General features: G+C 45.1%; 1 protein-coding gene across 4 annotated transcripts in view; it reads left to right on the forward strand.

Annotated features, from left to right (window-relative positions):
• Positions 1-16,644, forward strand: part of LOC115203380 (TP53-binding protein 1) — a 38,727-nt gene that overhangs the window by 7,323 nt on the left and 14,760 nt on the right. For 2 of the 4 annotated variants that reach the window (XM_029768037.1, XM_029768038.1), the window contains exons 1-14: positions 488-702; positions 1,403-1,490; positions 2,112-2,160; positions 2,509-2,576; positions 2,785-2,913; positions 3,294-3,354; positions 4,250-4,425; positions 4,657-4,783; positions 7,711-7,805; positions 7,902-8,089; positions 9,053-10,472; positions 11,853-11,969; positions 12,355-12,546; positions 13,347-13,413. In XM_029768037.1, coding sequence (XP_029623897.1) covers positions 520-702; positions 1,403-1,490; positions 2,112-2,160; positions 2,509-2,576; positions 2,785-2,913; positions 3,294-3,354; positions 4,250-4,425; positions 4,657-4,783; positions 7,711-7,805; positions 7,902-8,089; positions 9,053-10,472; positions 11,853-11,969; positions 12,355-12,546; positions 13,347-13,413 — 2,960 coding nt within the window. In that variant the 5' untranslated portion in view covers positions 488-519. Of the gene's footprint in view, positions 1-481; positions 703-1,402; positions 1,491-2,111; positions 2,161-2,508; positions 2,577-2,784; positions 2,914-3,293; positions 3,355-4,249; positions 4,426-4,656; positions 4,784-7,710; positions 7,806-7,901; positions 8,090-9,052; positions 10,473-11,852; positions 11,970-12,354; positions 12,547-13,346; positions 13,414-16,644 lie in introns of those variants that run through there. The other 2 variants (XM_029768035.1, XM_029768036.1) reach the window with 2 other exon arrangements.

Raw genomic sequence — 16,644 nt, forward strand, 5'->3', positions numbered from 1 at the left:
ACCATCCGTATGTGTAGTTTTACCCCGAAATTGGAGAAAGGGGATGGGCTAATGAAATGATTGGGCTAGTTGTTGGACCACCAAGGTAGCTAGCTAGCTATGCCAAAAGGACACCAGCTCAAATTGTGGTTGCAATCGTAATTATGAAATATTATTTTTAGCAAACTAGCTAGCTAAGTAAATCAATATTATGCATTGCTGTTTTTTTATGGACTAGCTAACTAGTTGGCTCAACGTTTTGCTCTCAGTCATGTGCTGTGCTCTCACTTCCTAAACGTAGCTAGGCTAACTCGTTACCGGTAGCTAGCTAGTTAGACTAGCAAATTCTGCTGTGGTCTTCTAACTAGCTATTTATCGGAAAGGGGACTGCAAGTCCATGCCACCACACGGATCGATTCAGTTGTATTATATTGTTCATCTCTACCTAACAGTCGGGCAGTTGTTCCTATAATATCTGCCTTCGTTCTTTGTTTTGGCGCAGCAGCTACGCTACCTGCTGTCCGTGCATGCCATAATCCGATGGATCCTAGCGGAAGTGACCTGGATTCGAGTCTGCCCCATGCAGAGAACCCGTGCCTGATCGTGGAGGACTCCCAGCCCGACAGTGCGGCACTGGAGGACGACCCAGACAGTAGCTACCGCGCCTTACTCGCCCGCCGCTTGTCCAGCCTGCAGCCCGCCACCTCCCACAGCCCTGTACTGGTGAGTAGCACGGTGTAGAGACAGCGGGAGGTAACGAGTGAAGATGGGCTTGAACCAGCAACTCATACAGGGAGGGGAGACGATAGAGGTATTGTTTTTGTCAGTTCCTCCTAGCCTGGTACCAGATCAGTTTGTGTTTTTGCCCACTCCATTGTCAAGCAAGAGAGCAGAAACAGACTGTCACCCAGGCTAAGTTCCTCCTAGTACCTTTGAGCAGAAACAGACTGTCACCCAGGCTAAGTTCCTCCAAGTACCTTTGAGCAGGAACAGACGGGCACCCAGGCTAAGTTCCTCCTGCTACCTTAGTTTGTTGTCCGATGACCTCAAAGGAACTTTGGGGCATATCAATGTAGGTTGTGACGTGACATTACTTACCTCTATAAGTCTTTACAACTGATCTAGGACTGGTTTTGTTGTGAAGCTCATATTCATTAATGTTAGGAGTGTGGGGATAACAGATCTCAAGTCAGATGTCAAGAGCAAAAAATATCACTTGGCCCAATTTGAATCCATTTAAAATATATCCCTCCATCCTACCTACCATGGAGTCAATACTGACACAATTGGATAGGTGACAGCAGGGTTTTCATCAAATAATCCAGTCATGTCAGATCAGTACTTGTCCTACTTCATGGGAAGGAGTGATGCCTGTTGTTCTAATATGAACAGGGCCACTGAATCCAGCCTTCTCTCTCCCCAGGAGCTGATCTCCTCTCCAGCAGGAAATCGATACTCCGAGACCGACAGCCAATCAGAGAGGGTCCAGAACAACAATCACAACGGGCCAGGTTGGTCTCTCAACCTGTGACCATAAAGGACAGAGATTGGATACCTGGGGCTGTATGTATAAGGCATCTCAGAGAACGAGTGCTGATCTAGGATCAGTTCCCCCCTCTCTATGTAATCCTATTCACTGGGATCTAAAAGGCCAAACTGATCCTAAATCAGCACTCCTACTCTGATACGTTTGATACATACGACACCTCACCATTTGAAGCTGTGGTTCTCTGTATGTAACTGCTGTGATGAGTATCCTTGCCTGGGACGCAAAGAGTTGCATTGGGTCTTTTAGTGGGCTAATGCACTCTTTTGGTGTGCAGGAAACTCATGTTCGAACCCTGTCGCTTACATAGATTTGGAACATTTAGTTGGGTCACTCCTATAGCAAACTAATGTACCCTCAGAAACACTAAAAGTCCAGGCTGCTAAGTTAAGGGCACAGAAAATAGTAAGTGTGAAATGTAAACTCTGGTTTCAACCATTGCAGCCATTATCAGAGTAATAACATGCATATAGCCTATTGATAGCGCTGGTTTCTCTGTGATAACATTGAAAGCAGTTGATAGCATTTGTCTCCCCATAGCAGACATTGAATTCTGTCTTAAACCTATTGAATGTATTTTCTTTAGTCAACCAGGAGGAAAGTCAAGTCCTAGAAGTTTGCTCCAATACAAGGAGGTAGGTACTAGGATAACATTGTCACCAAGATGCAGTGAATTGAAGCGTTTGTAAGAGCATTGAGACAGCCAGCTGAGATGTTTGAGAAGTATGCTGCATTCCAAATGGACCCTGGCCCCTGTCTACTACCTACACACTCCTGTAGATCTGAGAGGATTGGATAGGTGGACGCAATATGGTGACATTTCCACCTAGCCAATCAGAAGGCAAGATGACTCTATAACGCTTATCTTTCCAATCACCTCCAATCTACAGAGGTAGCTAGGTTGTAGGGGGCAGGCTAAGGGTCAGTTTGGAATTCAGCAATAGTCTGCTTTACGTTGACATCTTGATCCCTGAAACCATCAGGTGTGCTACAGAAGACATGGCCACGGAGTCTGGGGCGGACTCCACTACACACTGCGCCCAGTCTGAAGGTATGAGCAGTTTTTAACAAAGAAAGAAATAACCATCTGAGACATGTCTCTGAGATAATATACTGTAGATGTGTACGTTTTCAAATGCTTCATCGATGCTCTTGTTGGAAACATTATTTTTAGGCTGTGCCACTTTTTCCTCATCACCAGATCAGTATTGCATTTCATGAATCATGATTTTGAGCTGTTTATGTTGTGTGTATTTTAGGAGGAGTGTCCAAGTTTGATTTTCTGGAGCTTTCTGAGAGCCAGGGTCTGGGTGAAGTGGTGGGGAACAGGCAGGAGGAGGAGGGCCCTACTGCTGCCCAGACAGACAGCCAGAGACACAACAAGCCAGGTAACAATACTAAGTTATCTTTACTTCTCTTGAGTCCATGGTCGTGTTTAGTAGGTGGAAAACCATTTTAAACTGGGACAAACAGGGTGGGACTACCTGGGTCGTATTCATTAGGCAACAAATTGAACTTCTGAGGAAACCGGAAAGGGACTACCTGAACTTGTCCAGTAAGAAATTAGCTTTTATTTCATTTTCTGTTGCAAAATGTTTTGATACAGTGTGCCTAATGAATATGACCCTGAACATGTTCATGAAGAATAAGAACACAGACATATTTTTATTTTCCATTACAAAATGTTTTGCGACAGTGAATTGGACCCAGTTGAAATCTTGACCAAAGTGAAACATATTTTGTTGACTTGTCATTGTTTTGTCACCAGGTGAACAGAAGAACACAACCAGGGGCTTGCCTTCAGGCAGTCAGGACAGCAAATCCAAGAGGTGAGAATATCCATCGGTAGGATGCATACCTACAAGATCATATTTAGTCATAAAGCCTCCGTGTACCACAAGGGCTCGAGAGTCAAGCTTTAAAGGTCCAGTGCAGTCAAAAATATGATTTCCTGTGTTTTATATATATTTCATCATTATCTGGTTTGAATAATACTGAAATTGTGAAAATTATGATAATGCCCTTCTAGCGTAAGAGTTGTTTGAAAAGGCCGCCTGAAATTTCTGCCTGTTTTGGTGGGATGGAGTTTTCACCTGCCTGGTGACATCACCAGGTGGTTAATTAGTTAATAGACCAATAAGAGTTCCAAACCTCTCTGCCATTAACAGCTAGTTTTCCCCTCCCAGACAGTCCTAGCTGGGAAATAGTATTTTTCTAATAAGCTATTTTTGTTTCTTTTGACCATTTTAATTTAAAACATTCACACTAAGATACTTAATTGTTACCCAGAAATGATTTGATATTGAGATAAAAACGGCTGCATTGGGCCTTTTTAATAAGAAGGGCTGAATCTGAACATGAAAAGTGCACACCTTAATTGGGATATTCACGTGAATCACACATTGATGTTAGTGGGACATTGGTAGTCATTTTATTCGGCCCCAAAATGATCGATCCATACCTTACAGATTTACACATGCTAGTTCTGTTGCTCAATCCCAAATCGACTCCTAGACGATATCTTATGCACCTGTGGAGCTCTGGGAAGATTTGATAGATGTAAGCAATATGGTAATGAGTCTAACTTGCCCAATAGGCTAGGTGGAATTTTCACCATATTGCTTACACATCAACTTCTCTCAGATCTCCAGAAGTAAATAAAAGGTCTAAGCGTTGATTTGGAATTGTGCATTAGTTTAATAAATTGTCTGGTTCTTGCCCTAGGTCGGAGGTGAGCTCTAGCAGCTCGTCGGAGCCCCTGGGTTGTGCCGGCCGGGAACTGAGTGTCCAGGCTTTGCTCCACTCACAGGGCCTGCAGGCCTCCGAGGACCAGGATCCCAAAGGGGACGACTCTGAGCTGCTGTCTTCTCAAGAGGACCTCTTCGACACTGACAAGACAGGTGGGCCATCCATCTATCCACCCATCCAAACTATCTGTCTGTGTTATATACTGCCAGGGCTTACAGTACTTCTCCAGTTCAAGCAGCTCTTGTTGGAAGAGGTTAAAACAAGTGTAGTCTGTTGTTTACAAAACAATTTGAAGGCGAGCAGTCACAACTGTTATCAACAGTTGACATGAACAATTGATCACAAATTAACAGATGATAATGGGGTTTTCTCTCTCTCTCTAGGCACAGGGGTGGACAGCACAATGTCAGAGCCAGAGAACCAAGGCATGCCCACCCTGACCCCCGCCCACACCCTGCATCTGCTGCACCTCTCTGGGCAGGGCACCCTGGTACAGGAGAGCCTCTCCCAGTAAGACCTCTCTCGCCTCAACACTATACTGCACACTCCCACTGAGTTGCAGGGATGCAAACTAGTCACCTTTCGGTGAAATTCGCCGTTTTGAAGCCAAAATAGGTGACCTACGTGATTCATGTAGATCCGATGAGAAAAGTTTGGGGGGGTGTTGGATCACTACTGGCTGTAACGATCGAGTGATGCGTTTGGAACAATACTGGCTGTATCCAAGGCTCAGCCAACCGTTTACATAACAATAGAATGCAGCGCAGCACGCGACTGAAGAAAGAAGAGACAACCAATTTACTAGTTACAGCATCAGCGCGCGCTCTGGAAAGGCAGCTTGTCAGTTAGAGCAGCGCGTCCCCTGAACGAGAACAAAGAGGTAACGTTAGGTGAGAAGCCTGACCACGGAGACGGGGGTGAGAAGGTGATGAAGCGTACTCCTTCCGTGGCCTCCAACTTCTCTTAAATACAAGTAAAACTAAATGCATGCTCTTCAACCGATCGCTGCCTGCACCTGCCCGCCTGCCCGCCCGTCCAGCATCACTACTAGAACATGTGGACAACTACAAATATCTAGGTGTCTGGTTAGACTGTAAGCTCTCCTTCCAGACTCACATCAAACATCTCCAATCCAAAGTTAAATCTAGAATTGGCTTCCTGTTTCGCAACAAAGCATCCTTCACTCATGCTGCCAAACATACCCTCGTAAAACTGACCATCCTACCGATCCTCGACTTCGGCGATGTCATTTACAAAATAGCCTCCAATACCCTACTCAATAAACTGGATGCAGTCTATCACAGTGCCATCCGTTTTGTCACCAAAGCCCCATATACTACCCACCACTGCGACCTGTATGCTCTCGTTGGCTGGCCCTCGCTTCATACTCGTCGCCAAACCCACTGGCTCCAGGTCATCTACAAGACCCTGCTAGGTAAAGTCCCCCCTTATCTCAGCTCACTGGTCACCATAGCAGCACCCACCTGTAGCACGCGCTCCAGCAGGTATATCTCTCTGGTCACCCCCAAAGCCAATTCCTCCTTTGGCCGTCTCCTTCCAGTTCTCTGCTGCCAATGACTGGAACGAACTACAAAAATCTCTGAAACTGGAAACACATCTCCCTCACTAGCTTTAAGCACCAGCTGTCAGAGCAGCTCACAGATCACTGCACCTGTACATAGCCCATCTATAATTTAGCCCAAACTACTACCTCTTCCCCTACTGTATTTATTTATTTTGCTCCTTTGCACCCCATTATTTATATTTCTACTTTGCACTTTCTTCCACTTCAAATCTACCATTCCAGTGTTTTACTTGCTATATTGTATTTGCTTTGCCACCATGGCCTTTTTTGCCTTTACCTCCCTTATCTCACCTCATTTGCTCAGTGTATATAGACTTATTTTTCTACTGTATTATTGACTGTAAGTTTGTTTTACTCCATGTGTAACTCTGTGTTGTTGTATGTTGTCGAACTGCTTTGCTTTATCTTGGCCAGGTCGCAGTTGTAAATGAGAACTTGTTCTCAACTTGCCTACCTGGTTAAATAAAGGTGAAATAAATACAAAATAAACTTAATGAGCTGTAACCGAAAAAGAACTGGCATTTGGAAAGTTTGAGGTGAGGGAGAAAGTGTGGTGGAACAAGTATTAGTATTGTTATGTATCTTGCTAGCTGGATCGAATTATCCGTTAGCTAGTGTTACCTTTCTTGCCTCCCCTCCAGACCGTAGTCAGGACGGCTCAGGGGAGCCTTCACTTGCTAGCTCCAAGGCCAGAGAAATGTACAGATGCTCTGGGATAATTCCCACATTTGGGGAGCTTATCCTCTGCTATTGACGAGTTAGCCTGGAATTCCACTTAAGTAGTTAGCTTTTATTAAAACTTGTACATCATTTGAGGTAGTCCGAATGACAAAATAAAATAGTGGGCAAACGGAGCAAAACGGTCCGGCTACATCCCCGTCACACACAATTGCATTCAAAACTGAAAGTTAACTTACTACGGTACCCATAATGCACTTCTGTGTTTTAAAGCTCTACCCCTACTTTACCAACACCAGCCAGAGAAATATTGAGCAACATTAGCCAACTCATCTGATCAAGTAATTGAGATTATGGTGTGAAAATTAGCTTGCTAATAAAGTCAGACAGCTAACGTTAGCTAGCTAACGTTAGTAACCTAACCAGTTCGCTATAGTATAAACTGATATTCGACTCCTTGACGTTCCTCGAATTATAACGCGTTAGTTGCTTACTGGACCCTGGCAATCTGTGTGAAATGTTAACTAATATTTCCCCTCTACAGTATGTGGTTAATTTTCAGAATGAAAATAGAGGTGAAAGGAACACTACACACTTTCCCACTTTTGCTGGCACATTGTAGAACAGTGTGTGTCCACAGGCAGAAAGTGTACAATGTAATAATGTTCAGTGTAGCCCAAATATATTGTTTTTGCTGTGTTGAATTTGACAGTAACACGTGTGTGTGTGTGTGAGTGAGGGAGGATTATATATGTTTTTACTCAGTGAACGTTATTTTTGCACACGTAGCCTTGTGCACTTGATTGATGTATATATTGGTCACTATAATAGAGCAAAAATATAATGCCTGTTTGTTTCATTTTATTTCTACTTTAAGATGTTTTTTTCCCAAGTGCAATATTTATACTGATCATGTAGATCATATTCTTTGTTGTTCTTAATTAGTTAAAACCTGCATTTTCCCCCTGGCAGGGATTTTTTTGCATGTTTCAGTGCAAAAACAAAGTGTCATCTTTTTGGGCCCTCATGAGTTTGCATCCCAATTGGTCAAGTTGAGGTAGTACTTTACCATTTCAATATGTTTTGTCCCTACCGAACACAACCAGTGATTCTGTTTTGTCCTCAACAGAGGAAGAATGATTGTTGCGTTCATCTTTTCCTTCTCTTCCAATAGGAACTCTGTTGACTTTGTAGCACCCAGCCAGGAAAATTTGAGCAAAACACCTTTTATTGTCCCCAATTCACCGACAGGACAAGAAAATGAACTGGGTAACTAAACTTTCTTTTATCCAGTTGACATGTCAGTTGTTTTAGTGTCTATTCTGAAAAATAGAACTCAGTGATAGACTTCTGGTTACCCCACAGGTGCCGACGAGCCAATGGACACCTCTATGCCTCCGGAGGACCAATCGGATGGCAAGGAGGAGGAGCCAATGGACACGGACCCAGCTCCTAAGTCACACCCCTCGGCATCCACCCCAGTATCCCAGAACTCCCCAGGTTTTGTGTTGGAGAGGCCCCTCTCTCTGCCTACCCAGCCTGAGTTCTCTCATGTACGTATCTTTAATCCATTGACCAGATAGTGGGGAAAAAATTGATTCAGTTAGCACTGAACTCAATGGCCGTGTCCGGTTACCCGTTTTTGCGTACTAAATAGTAGGCTGTTTGGGAATGTGAAAAATATCATGTTTTATAGTATGAGTAATTTCAAAAATGTAGTTTGCTTTAAATGCCTGGATGTCATACGCATGGCTTTTCATGTAGTAGGAACTCAGACCAATGTGTGTTTGACAACAGCTGATAATCATGTAAGGGTTTGGGCTGTACCAAAATGAAAGAATGGTGGGGAACAACCAAATTGTGCATTAGATGACGTCTTCTCAGTATGGATGAACCTAGTATTATTTTTTGACAGTTTAGTCATTTAGCAGATGCTCTTGTCCAGAGTGACATACGGTGAGTGGATTCATCTTAAGATAGCTAGCTGGAACAACCACATGTCATAGTAAGTACATGTTTCTTCAATAAAGTCTGACACACAGTATGTTATGTGTTGCTTACAGTGTATGTTTTTACTAAACAGTTTGTTCTAAATAGTATGATTAGTATATACTTTTAGAAAGTATTAGGCAAGAATGAGGTCTTTACGTTTTTCTGTACACAACTTTCACCTTTGAATGTAACTATTTTTTTAATTTCAATTTTAGTCGTTTAGCAGACACACTTGTCCAGAGTGACCTACAGTATTGAGTGCATACATTGTCCTACTTTTTTTCCTACTAGTCCCCTCGTGGCAATTGAACCCACAACCCTGGCGTTGCAAGTGCCATGCTCTACCAACTGAGCCACATGGTACCACATAAATGGAGACCAGGGACCTACCCTTATCTATCTTTATTTTTCCCTGATTATGTTGGTTTATTATGTTGATCAAGAATCTCATTATTCAATCAGGTTAAGTCCTATAGATTCATAAAACACCATCAATTTAGTTTCTTCTTTTTCCCTTTCCAAAGGATGTATTTGTCCCAACCCAGAGCCAAGAGGCTGGAAGCAGTAGCATAGCTCCACAAGAGACGCACAGCAGGGAAGTGACATCATCATCCCAACCCACAGCACTGGATTCAAGCTCACCCAAGATGGCCGCTGCACCCGCCCAGTCCAAAGCACCCACAACAACTGACCGAGAACACTCTGTGACTGATTCTTTCCAACTGGAGCTGTCTGTGAATACTCAGAGCTGTAGTCTGGCCCAGCAGGCTTCCATGCAGGCTGGGGGGAAGGATGTCGAGGAGGACAGTCAGGCTACACAGATAGAAGGTCTGGACGGACCCCTACGGATAGACACCAGTGACTCTGTGATTTCACGTAACAGCCAGAAGAGGGAAAGTAATGGGGTCCCCTCCGACCCAAAAACCCCTGCTATTTTGCCTAAAGTTCCTCAGGTGCCTGACTTGCTGAAGACTAGTGGGGAAAGTACCAGGAGAGAGGAATGTAACACTTCACAGAAGTCTGACACGCACAAACAGACAACCTTGAATGTACGCAACGTGAATATAGGCGACGATGGTATCAATGTGACCAAAACAGGTAGTTCTCAGAAGCAGGATGCCAAGGCCTCTTCCCCCTCTCCCTCCTCCCAACAGAAGCTTGAAACCATAGACTTATTCACCCCTAGCAGCTGTGTGCAGGAGACGCCTTCTTCCTCGAATAGCACTCCCTGTAGTTTGGCCTCCCTGTCTCAATCCCAGTCTGTTTTCTCACAGATGTCTCACATGGGCTCAGTGAAGGCTCTCTCGCCGAGTCCTGGTGTTTGTGTAGACTCCAGAAGAGATGGAGGAGGAAGGAGAGAAGTAGGAGAAGGAGGGGGAGTGGGAAGCCCGACGAGCTCACAGAAAAACCGGGACCCGTCTAAATCCATACAGTCTTTATTGCAGGAGCGTGGAGGCACTGCTACCAACAGCCCAAAGGAGAAAAACAAAGCAGATGAAGAAGAGGAGGAAGAAGGGATGGAGGGGGGAGAGAAGCAGCAGGACAGCACGTTGGGGCCTGAGGGCTCAGGCCTCTATCTGTCTCTTTCTCAGAGCCAGGTGCTTTCTCCAGAGCCCATGGAGCAAGAAGAGGAGGAAAAGAGCGGGAAGTTCCCTGTCTCGCACTCCAGGAGGGAGGGAGGAGAGGAGGAGAGCTGCAGCAGCATCATTGTGCTGGAGGAGAGCGAGAGGAGCTCCCAGCTACTGGAGAAGGAAGTGAAGTCGCCGTCGAAGGTGGGCACGTCTCAGCCAGTGGCAAGCCGGCGGGGGTCAGTGTCGTCCAATGGCACAGGGTCACAGCTGAAGGACACCCAGCTGGTACCAATTGGACTCGCCCAGGCTGAAAAGGAAGGGTCTAGGGAAGCAGAGGGGCTCCGAGACAAGAGCCTCAGTGACAGCTCTGGAGGTGAGAGGCCTCGATGCCTGTGGAGATATCAGGTGACTCAATAGCATTTACTTGATTCCTTGTGTCCTCTCTTCTTTCTTTCCTTCTCAAAACACATTGTAGGAAAAGATCAGAGGGGAGGAACCTCAGACCTTCCCTCACCTCCTCCAATGCGTTTTGAGGAGAGAGGACACAAGGAAACTAGGAAAGACTATTAAGAATCCATGAAGTAGATAGAAGTTTGTTTTTGTCCAATATATTGTGTGTAGACCGAGGTTGGGCGATGGGGTGGGTCACCAGGGGTATGTTCGGGATGGTGAGTTGGGGGAACATCAGGGGTATGTTTGGGATGGGGTGGGTCACCAGGGGTATGTTCGGGATGTTGGGTTGGGGGAACATCAGGGGTATGTTTGGGATGGGGTGGGTCACCAGGGGTATGTTTGGGATGGGGTGGACCACCAGGGGTATGTTTAGGATGGGGTGGACCACCAGAGGTATGTTTAGGATGGGGTGTTGGGGAACACCAGGGGTATGTTTGGGAAGGGGTGGGTCACCAGGGGTATGTTTGGGATGGGCTGGGCTGGGTCTCCAAGGGTATGTTTGGGATGAGGGGGATTGTTCAAAAATGTGTATTTTTGCTTATTGATTTAACAGCTTTTGAAGTGATTCAATAAATAAGTAGACCCCCCCCCCTCCATGTGCTTGCTTGCTGACCACTGATAGCTGAAAGACTTGATAGGTTTTCATCTAGTTGCTTTCATGTGTCCTAGTCCCTTCAGATCAGTGGCCATGAAGGGAAGGCGGCGATGAAAGACTCTCAGCCAACTCTATTGAATTCAAAGTGTTTTGTCCCTGCAGTAAATCCATTGTGCTACCAGGACTATATAAGCCTGTCGTCATTTCAGTCTGTTCAGAGATCGTTTTTATTTATTTATTTTTTATTTCACCTTTATTTAACCAGGTAGGCAAGTTGAGAACAAGTTCTCATTTACAATTGCGACCTGGCCAAGATAAAGCAAAGCAGTTCGACAACATACAACAACACAGAGTTACACATGGAGTAAAACAAATATACAGTCAATAATGCAGTAGAAAAATAAGTCTATGTACAATGTGAGCAAATGAGGTGAGATAAGGTAGGTAAAGGCAAAAAAAGTCCATGGTGGCAAAGTAAAATACAATATAGCAAGTAAAACACTGGAATGGTAGATTTGTAGTAGAAGAAAGTGCAAAGTAGAAATAGAGTTAATGGGGTGCAAAGGAGCTAAATAAAATAAATAAATACAGTAGGGGAAGAGGTAGTTGTTTGGGCTAAATTATAGATGGGCTATGTACAGGTGCAGTGATCTGTGTGCAGTGATCGTAATGGTTTTTGTTTGTATTAATATTTGTCCTCTGCAGAGATTCCATTCCACTTTACTCTCCCCAAAGAAGGCGAGCTGATTGGCCCTCCTGTGAGTGCCACTCCCCCTCTGATCAGCCAGTTGAAGCAGACACCGAGACACAGCACTCCAATTGGTGGGTTCCTCCCCCTCAAGAAATACTATCAACTAGCTCTCTCCATAGCCAGCTTTACCATGTGAACTGAAGCAAAGTATTCTAACCACCAACCTATATAGTCTCACACATCACTTCACACTCACTCTCTATCCCACACACACACTCGCCCTCACACATCAACACACAAACTCGCCCTCTCTCTCCGATTCACCCACTCAGGTACACTCACACACATACTCTCTCTCTTTGTCGCACCCACCTCCTTTACACAAACACAGTTGTTCTCCCAGTCACCTCACCTCATCATTCCAATATTATGGTTCGCTAGTAGAATCCCCCAGAGAGGCTCTAATCTGAGCCAGATTACATCATGGTGGTCGTCGGCTCTTTTTGTTTTCCTCAGACATGACTTCCTTCTCTGAGAAGTCCGTGGTGGTGGGTGACGTTTCCACGGAGACGGCGATGGCGACCAGCGAAATCACGGCGGGGGAGAGTGGCGAGGACACGGCCGAAGGGGCTGATGGGAAACTGAGTTTGCGGATGAAGCTGGTGACCCCCGTGGAGGAGGGCAGCTCAGAACGCTTCAGCCTGCAGAGTAAGAGCTGTTATAGGCCGATTATTCATGTGTTATTACCACGTTATTCAAAGAACAGAAATAGGACAGCACTCCGGTAAATAAACTTAAATTGACATTTTTATTGCCACACGAACGTTTGGGGTATGAGCCCTTCAGCATGCAAGGCAATGGCAATCAATGTCACAACAACAAGACCACACAGGTGGGCATAATTGTAAATTGCCAGTCAGTACTGGCCCAGTGGAGATCCCAGCAGAGGGAGCTGTGGGGGAAACATGACAATCAAATAAAGATCCACAATACAAAGACATTATGATGTCATTACCTAAGTGTTTGGCCTGTTTAGAACCTCCTACAAAATACAAGAAAAATAGCATTCCTCATTAAGGCCAGCTGGGTTAGCACGTTATTACCACTGGAATAGGAATTATAGCTGTTGTAATGGTTTATATTCCAATGCCTGCTTATAAACATGATATGTCCACGTATGTGACCTTTTTGTTTGCCTATGGATGTTCAAGACATCTGTATGTTATTTTCTTATGAATCTGTGTGTTGATACCATGGAGGGACAAGTGACTATCTTTCAGATGGTACAGTGGTCCATAGAAAATGCAAACGGCATCAAACAATATCCAACAACTGTGTACATAGAATGAAAAGGGTTTCATATGACTACTGAAGCGTATCCATTGATGTATAGAAATGTGACATCTGCTGACTCTCACACCTTTACTGCAAGAATAGATGTCTGTTTGTTGATTTCTTTTGTTCAACCCCCCAAAACACCAAATTAAACACTTATCTTTTCCTCCCAGAGCCACCGCAATCAGACGAGGAAGGCTCTGTCTCCAAGGTTACCACCGTTGTCAAGGCTGTAACCAGGTAACCCACTTTGGTTTCTATGCAAGGCAGCCCGATTTCAGACTTTTTCCCCTGCCTCGGATTTGAGCTGTGTCCCAAATGGATTCCTACAACTCATTATCACGATTCAGCTTCATTTAAAATTATTTTGTTTACATTTTAGTCATTTAGCAGACACTCTTATCCAGAGCAGCTTACAGTAGTGTGTGTGCGCATACATTTTCAGACTTTTTTCATACTGGGATGCCTTTTTGTTCACAACTCTGTACCCCAAATAAGAGCACTGTTGAGAATGTTATAGAATAATAATGTATATATACAAAGATGCTTAATACAGTATGTTACAACCGTCAGTGAATGATCATGGCTGACATTTGCATTTATTTGCATGTATTTAAATGTATTTACATATACATGTATTACCTGACTTTGTCAGGTCATTTGGTTTCCATGGTTTGTATCAAATCAAAGTTTATTTGTCACATGCGCCGAATACAACAGGTGTAGACCTTACAGTGAAATGCTTACTTACAGGCTCTAACCAATAGTGCAACAAAAGGTATTAGGTGAACAATAGGTAAGTAAAGAAATAAAACAACAATAAATATATATTAGGTGAACAATAGGTAAGTAAAGAAATAAAACAACAGTAAAAAGACAGGCTATATACAGTAGCGAGGCTATAAAAGTAGCGAGGCTACATACAGACACCGGTTAGTCAGGCTGATTGAGGTAGTATGTACATGTAGATATGGTTAACATGACTATGCATATATGGTGAACAGAGAGTAGCAGTACCGTAAAGAGGGGTTGGCGGGTGGTGGGTGGCGGGACACAATGCAGATAGCGCAGTTAGCCAATGTGCGGGAGCACTGGTTGGTCAGCTCAATTGAGGTAGTATGTACACGAATGTATAGTTAAAGTGACTATGCATATATGATAAACAGAGAGTAGTAGTAGTAGCAGCATAAAAAGGGTTTGGGGGGGGCACACAATACAAATAGTCCGGATAGCCATTTGATTACCTGTTCATGAGTACTATGCCTTGGGGGTAAAAACTGTTGAGAAGCCTTTTTGTCCTAGACTTGGCACTCCGGTACCGCTTGCCATGTAGTAGTAGAGAGAACAGTCTATGACTGGGTTGGCTGGGGTCTTTGACCATTTTTAGGGCCTTCCTCTGACACCGCCTGGTGTAGAGGTCCTGGATGGCAGGCAGCTTAGCCCCAGTGATGTACTGGGCCATACGCACTACCCTCTGTAGTGCCTTGCGGTCAGAGGCCAAGCAATTGCCTTACCAGGCAGTGATGCAACCAGTCAGGATGCTCTCGATGTTGCAGCTGTAGAACCTTTTGAGGATCTCAGGACCCATGCCAAATCTTTTTAGTTTCCTGAGGGGGAATAGGCTTTGTCGTGCCCTCTTCACGACTGTCTTGGTGTGTTTGGACCATTCTAGTTTGTTGGTGATGTGGACACCAAGGAACTTGAAGCTCTCAACCTGCTCCACTACAGCCCCGTCGATGAGAATGGGGGCGTGCTCGGTCCTCCTTTTCCTGTAGTCCACAATCATCTCCTTAGTCTTGGTTACGTTGAGGGATAGGTTGTTATTCAGGCACCACCCGGCCAGGTCTCTGACCTCCTCCCTATAGGCTGTCTCGTCGTTGTCGGTGATCAGGCCTACCACTGTTGGGTTATCTGCAAACTTAATGATGGTGTTGGAGTCGTGCCTGGCCATGCAGTCGTGGGTGAACAGGGAGTACAGGAGGGGACTGAGCACGCACCCCTGTGGAGCTCCAGTGTTGAGGATCAGCGTGGCAGATGTGTTGCTACCTACCCTCACCACCTGGGGGTGGCCCGTCAGGAAGTCCAGGATCCAGTTGCAGAGGGAGGTGTTTAGTCCCAGGATCCTTAGCTTAGTGATGAGCTTTGAGGGTACTATGGTGTTGAACACTGAGCTGTAGTCAATGAATAGCATTCTCACATAAGTGTTCCTTTTGTCCAGGTGGGAAAGGGCAGTGTGGAGTGCAATAGAGATTGCATCATCTGTGGATCTGTTTGGGCGGTATGCAAATTGGAGTGGGTCTAGTGTTTCTGGGATAATGGTGTTGTGAGCCATTACCAACCTTTCAAAAGACTTCATGGCTACTGATGTGAGTGCTACGAGTCTGTAGTCATTTAGGCAGGTTGCCTTTGTGATCTTGGGCACAGGGACTATGGTGGTCTGCTTGAAACATGTTGGTATTACAGACTCTATCAGGGACATGTTGAAAATGTCAGTAAAGACACCTGCCAGTTGGTCAGCACATGCCCGGAGCACACGTCCTTGCAATCCGTCTGGCCCCGCAGCCTTGTGTATGTTGACCTGTTTAAAGGTCTTATGTCAGCTACGGAGAGCGTGATCACACAGTTGTCCGGAACAGCTGATGGTCTCATGCATGCCTCAGTGTTGCTTGCCTCGAAGCGAGCATAGAAGTGATTTAGCTCGTCTGGTAGGCTCGTGTCACTGGGAAGCTCGCAGCTATGCTTCCCTTGGTTGCCTGTAATAGTTTGCATGCCCTGCCACATAAGACGAGCGTCGGAGCCGGTGTAGTATGATTCAATCTTAGTCCTGTATTGACAGTTTGCCTGTTTGATGGTTTGTCGCAGGGCATAGCAGGATTTCTTGTAAGCTTCCGGGTTAGAGTCCCGCACCTTGAAAGTGGCAGCTCTACCCTTTAGCTCAGTGCGAATGTTGCCTGTAATCCATGGCTTCTGGTTGGGGTATGTACGTACAGTCACTGTGGGGACGACGTCCTCGATGCACTTATTGATAAAGCCAGTGACTGATGTGGTGTACTCCTCAATGCCGTCGGAAGAATCCCGGAACATGTTCCAGTCTGTGATAGCAAAACAGTCCTGTAGTTTAGCATCTGCTTCATCTGAACACTTTTTTTTATAGACTGAGTCACTGGTGCTTCCTGCTTTAATTTTTGCTTGTAAGCAGGAATCAGGAGGATAGAGTTGTGGTCGGGTTTTACCAAATGGAGGGCGAGGGAGAGCTTGGTACACGTCTCTGTGTGGAGTACAGGTGATATAGAATTTTTTTCACATTTAATATGTTGATAGAAATTTGGTAGAACTGATTTAAGTTTCCCTGCATTAAAGTCTCTGGCCACTAGGAGCGCCGCCTCTGGGTGAGTGGTGAGTGCTCATCCTTTTACCATGCACAGTTGAGTTGACACTCGGGTTACGAAAGTAGTTTTGAATTCGCTGGGG

Source organism: Salmo trutta, chromosome 12, assembly GCF_901001165.1.
Source record: "Salmo trutta chromosome 12, fSalTru1.1, whole genome shotgun sequence".
NCBI classification, from domain to species: domain Eukaryota; kingdom Metazoa; phylum Chordata; class Actinopteri; order Salmoniformes; family Salmonidae; genus Salmo; species Salmo trutta.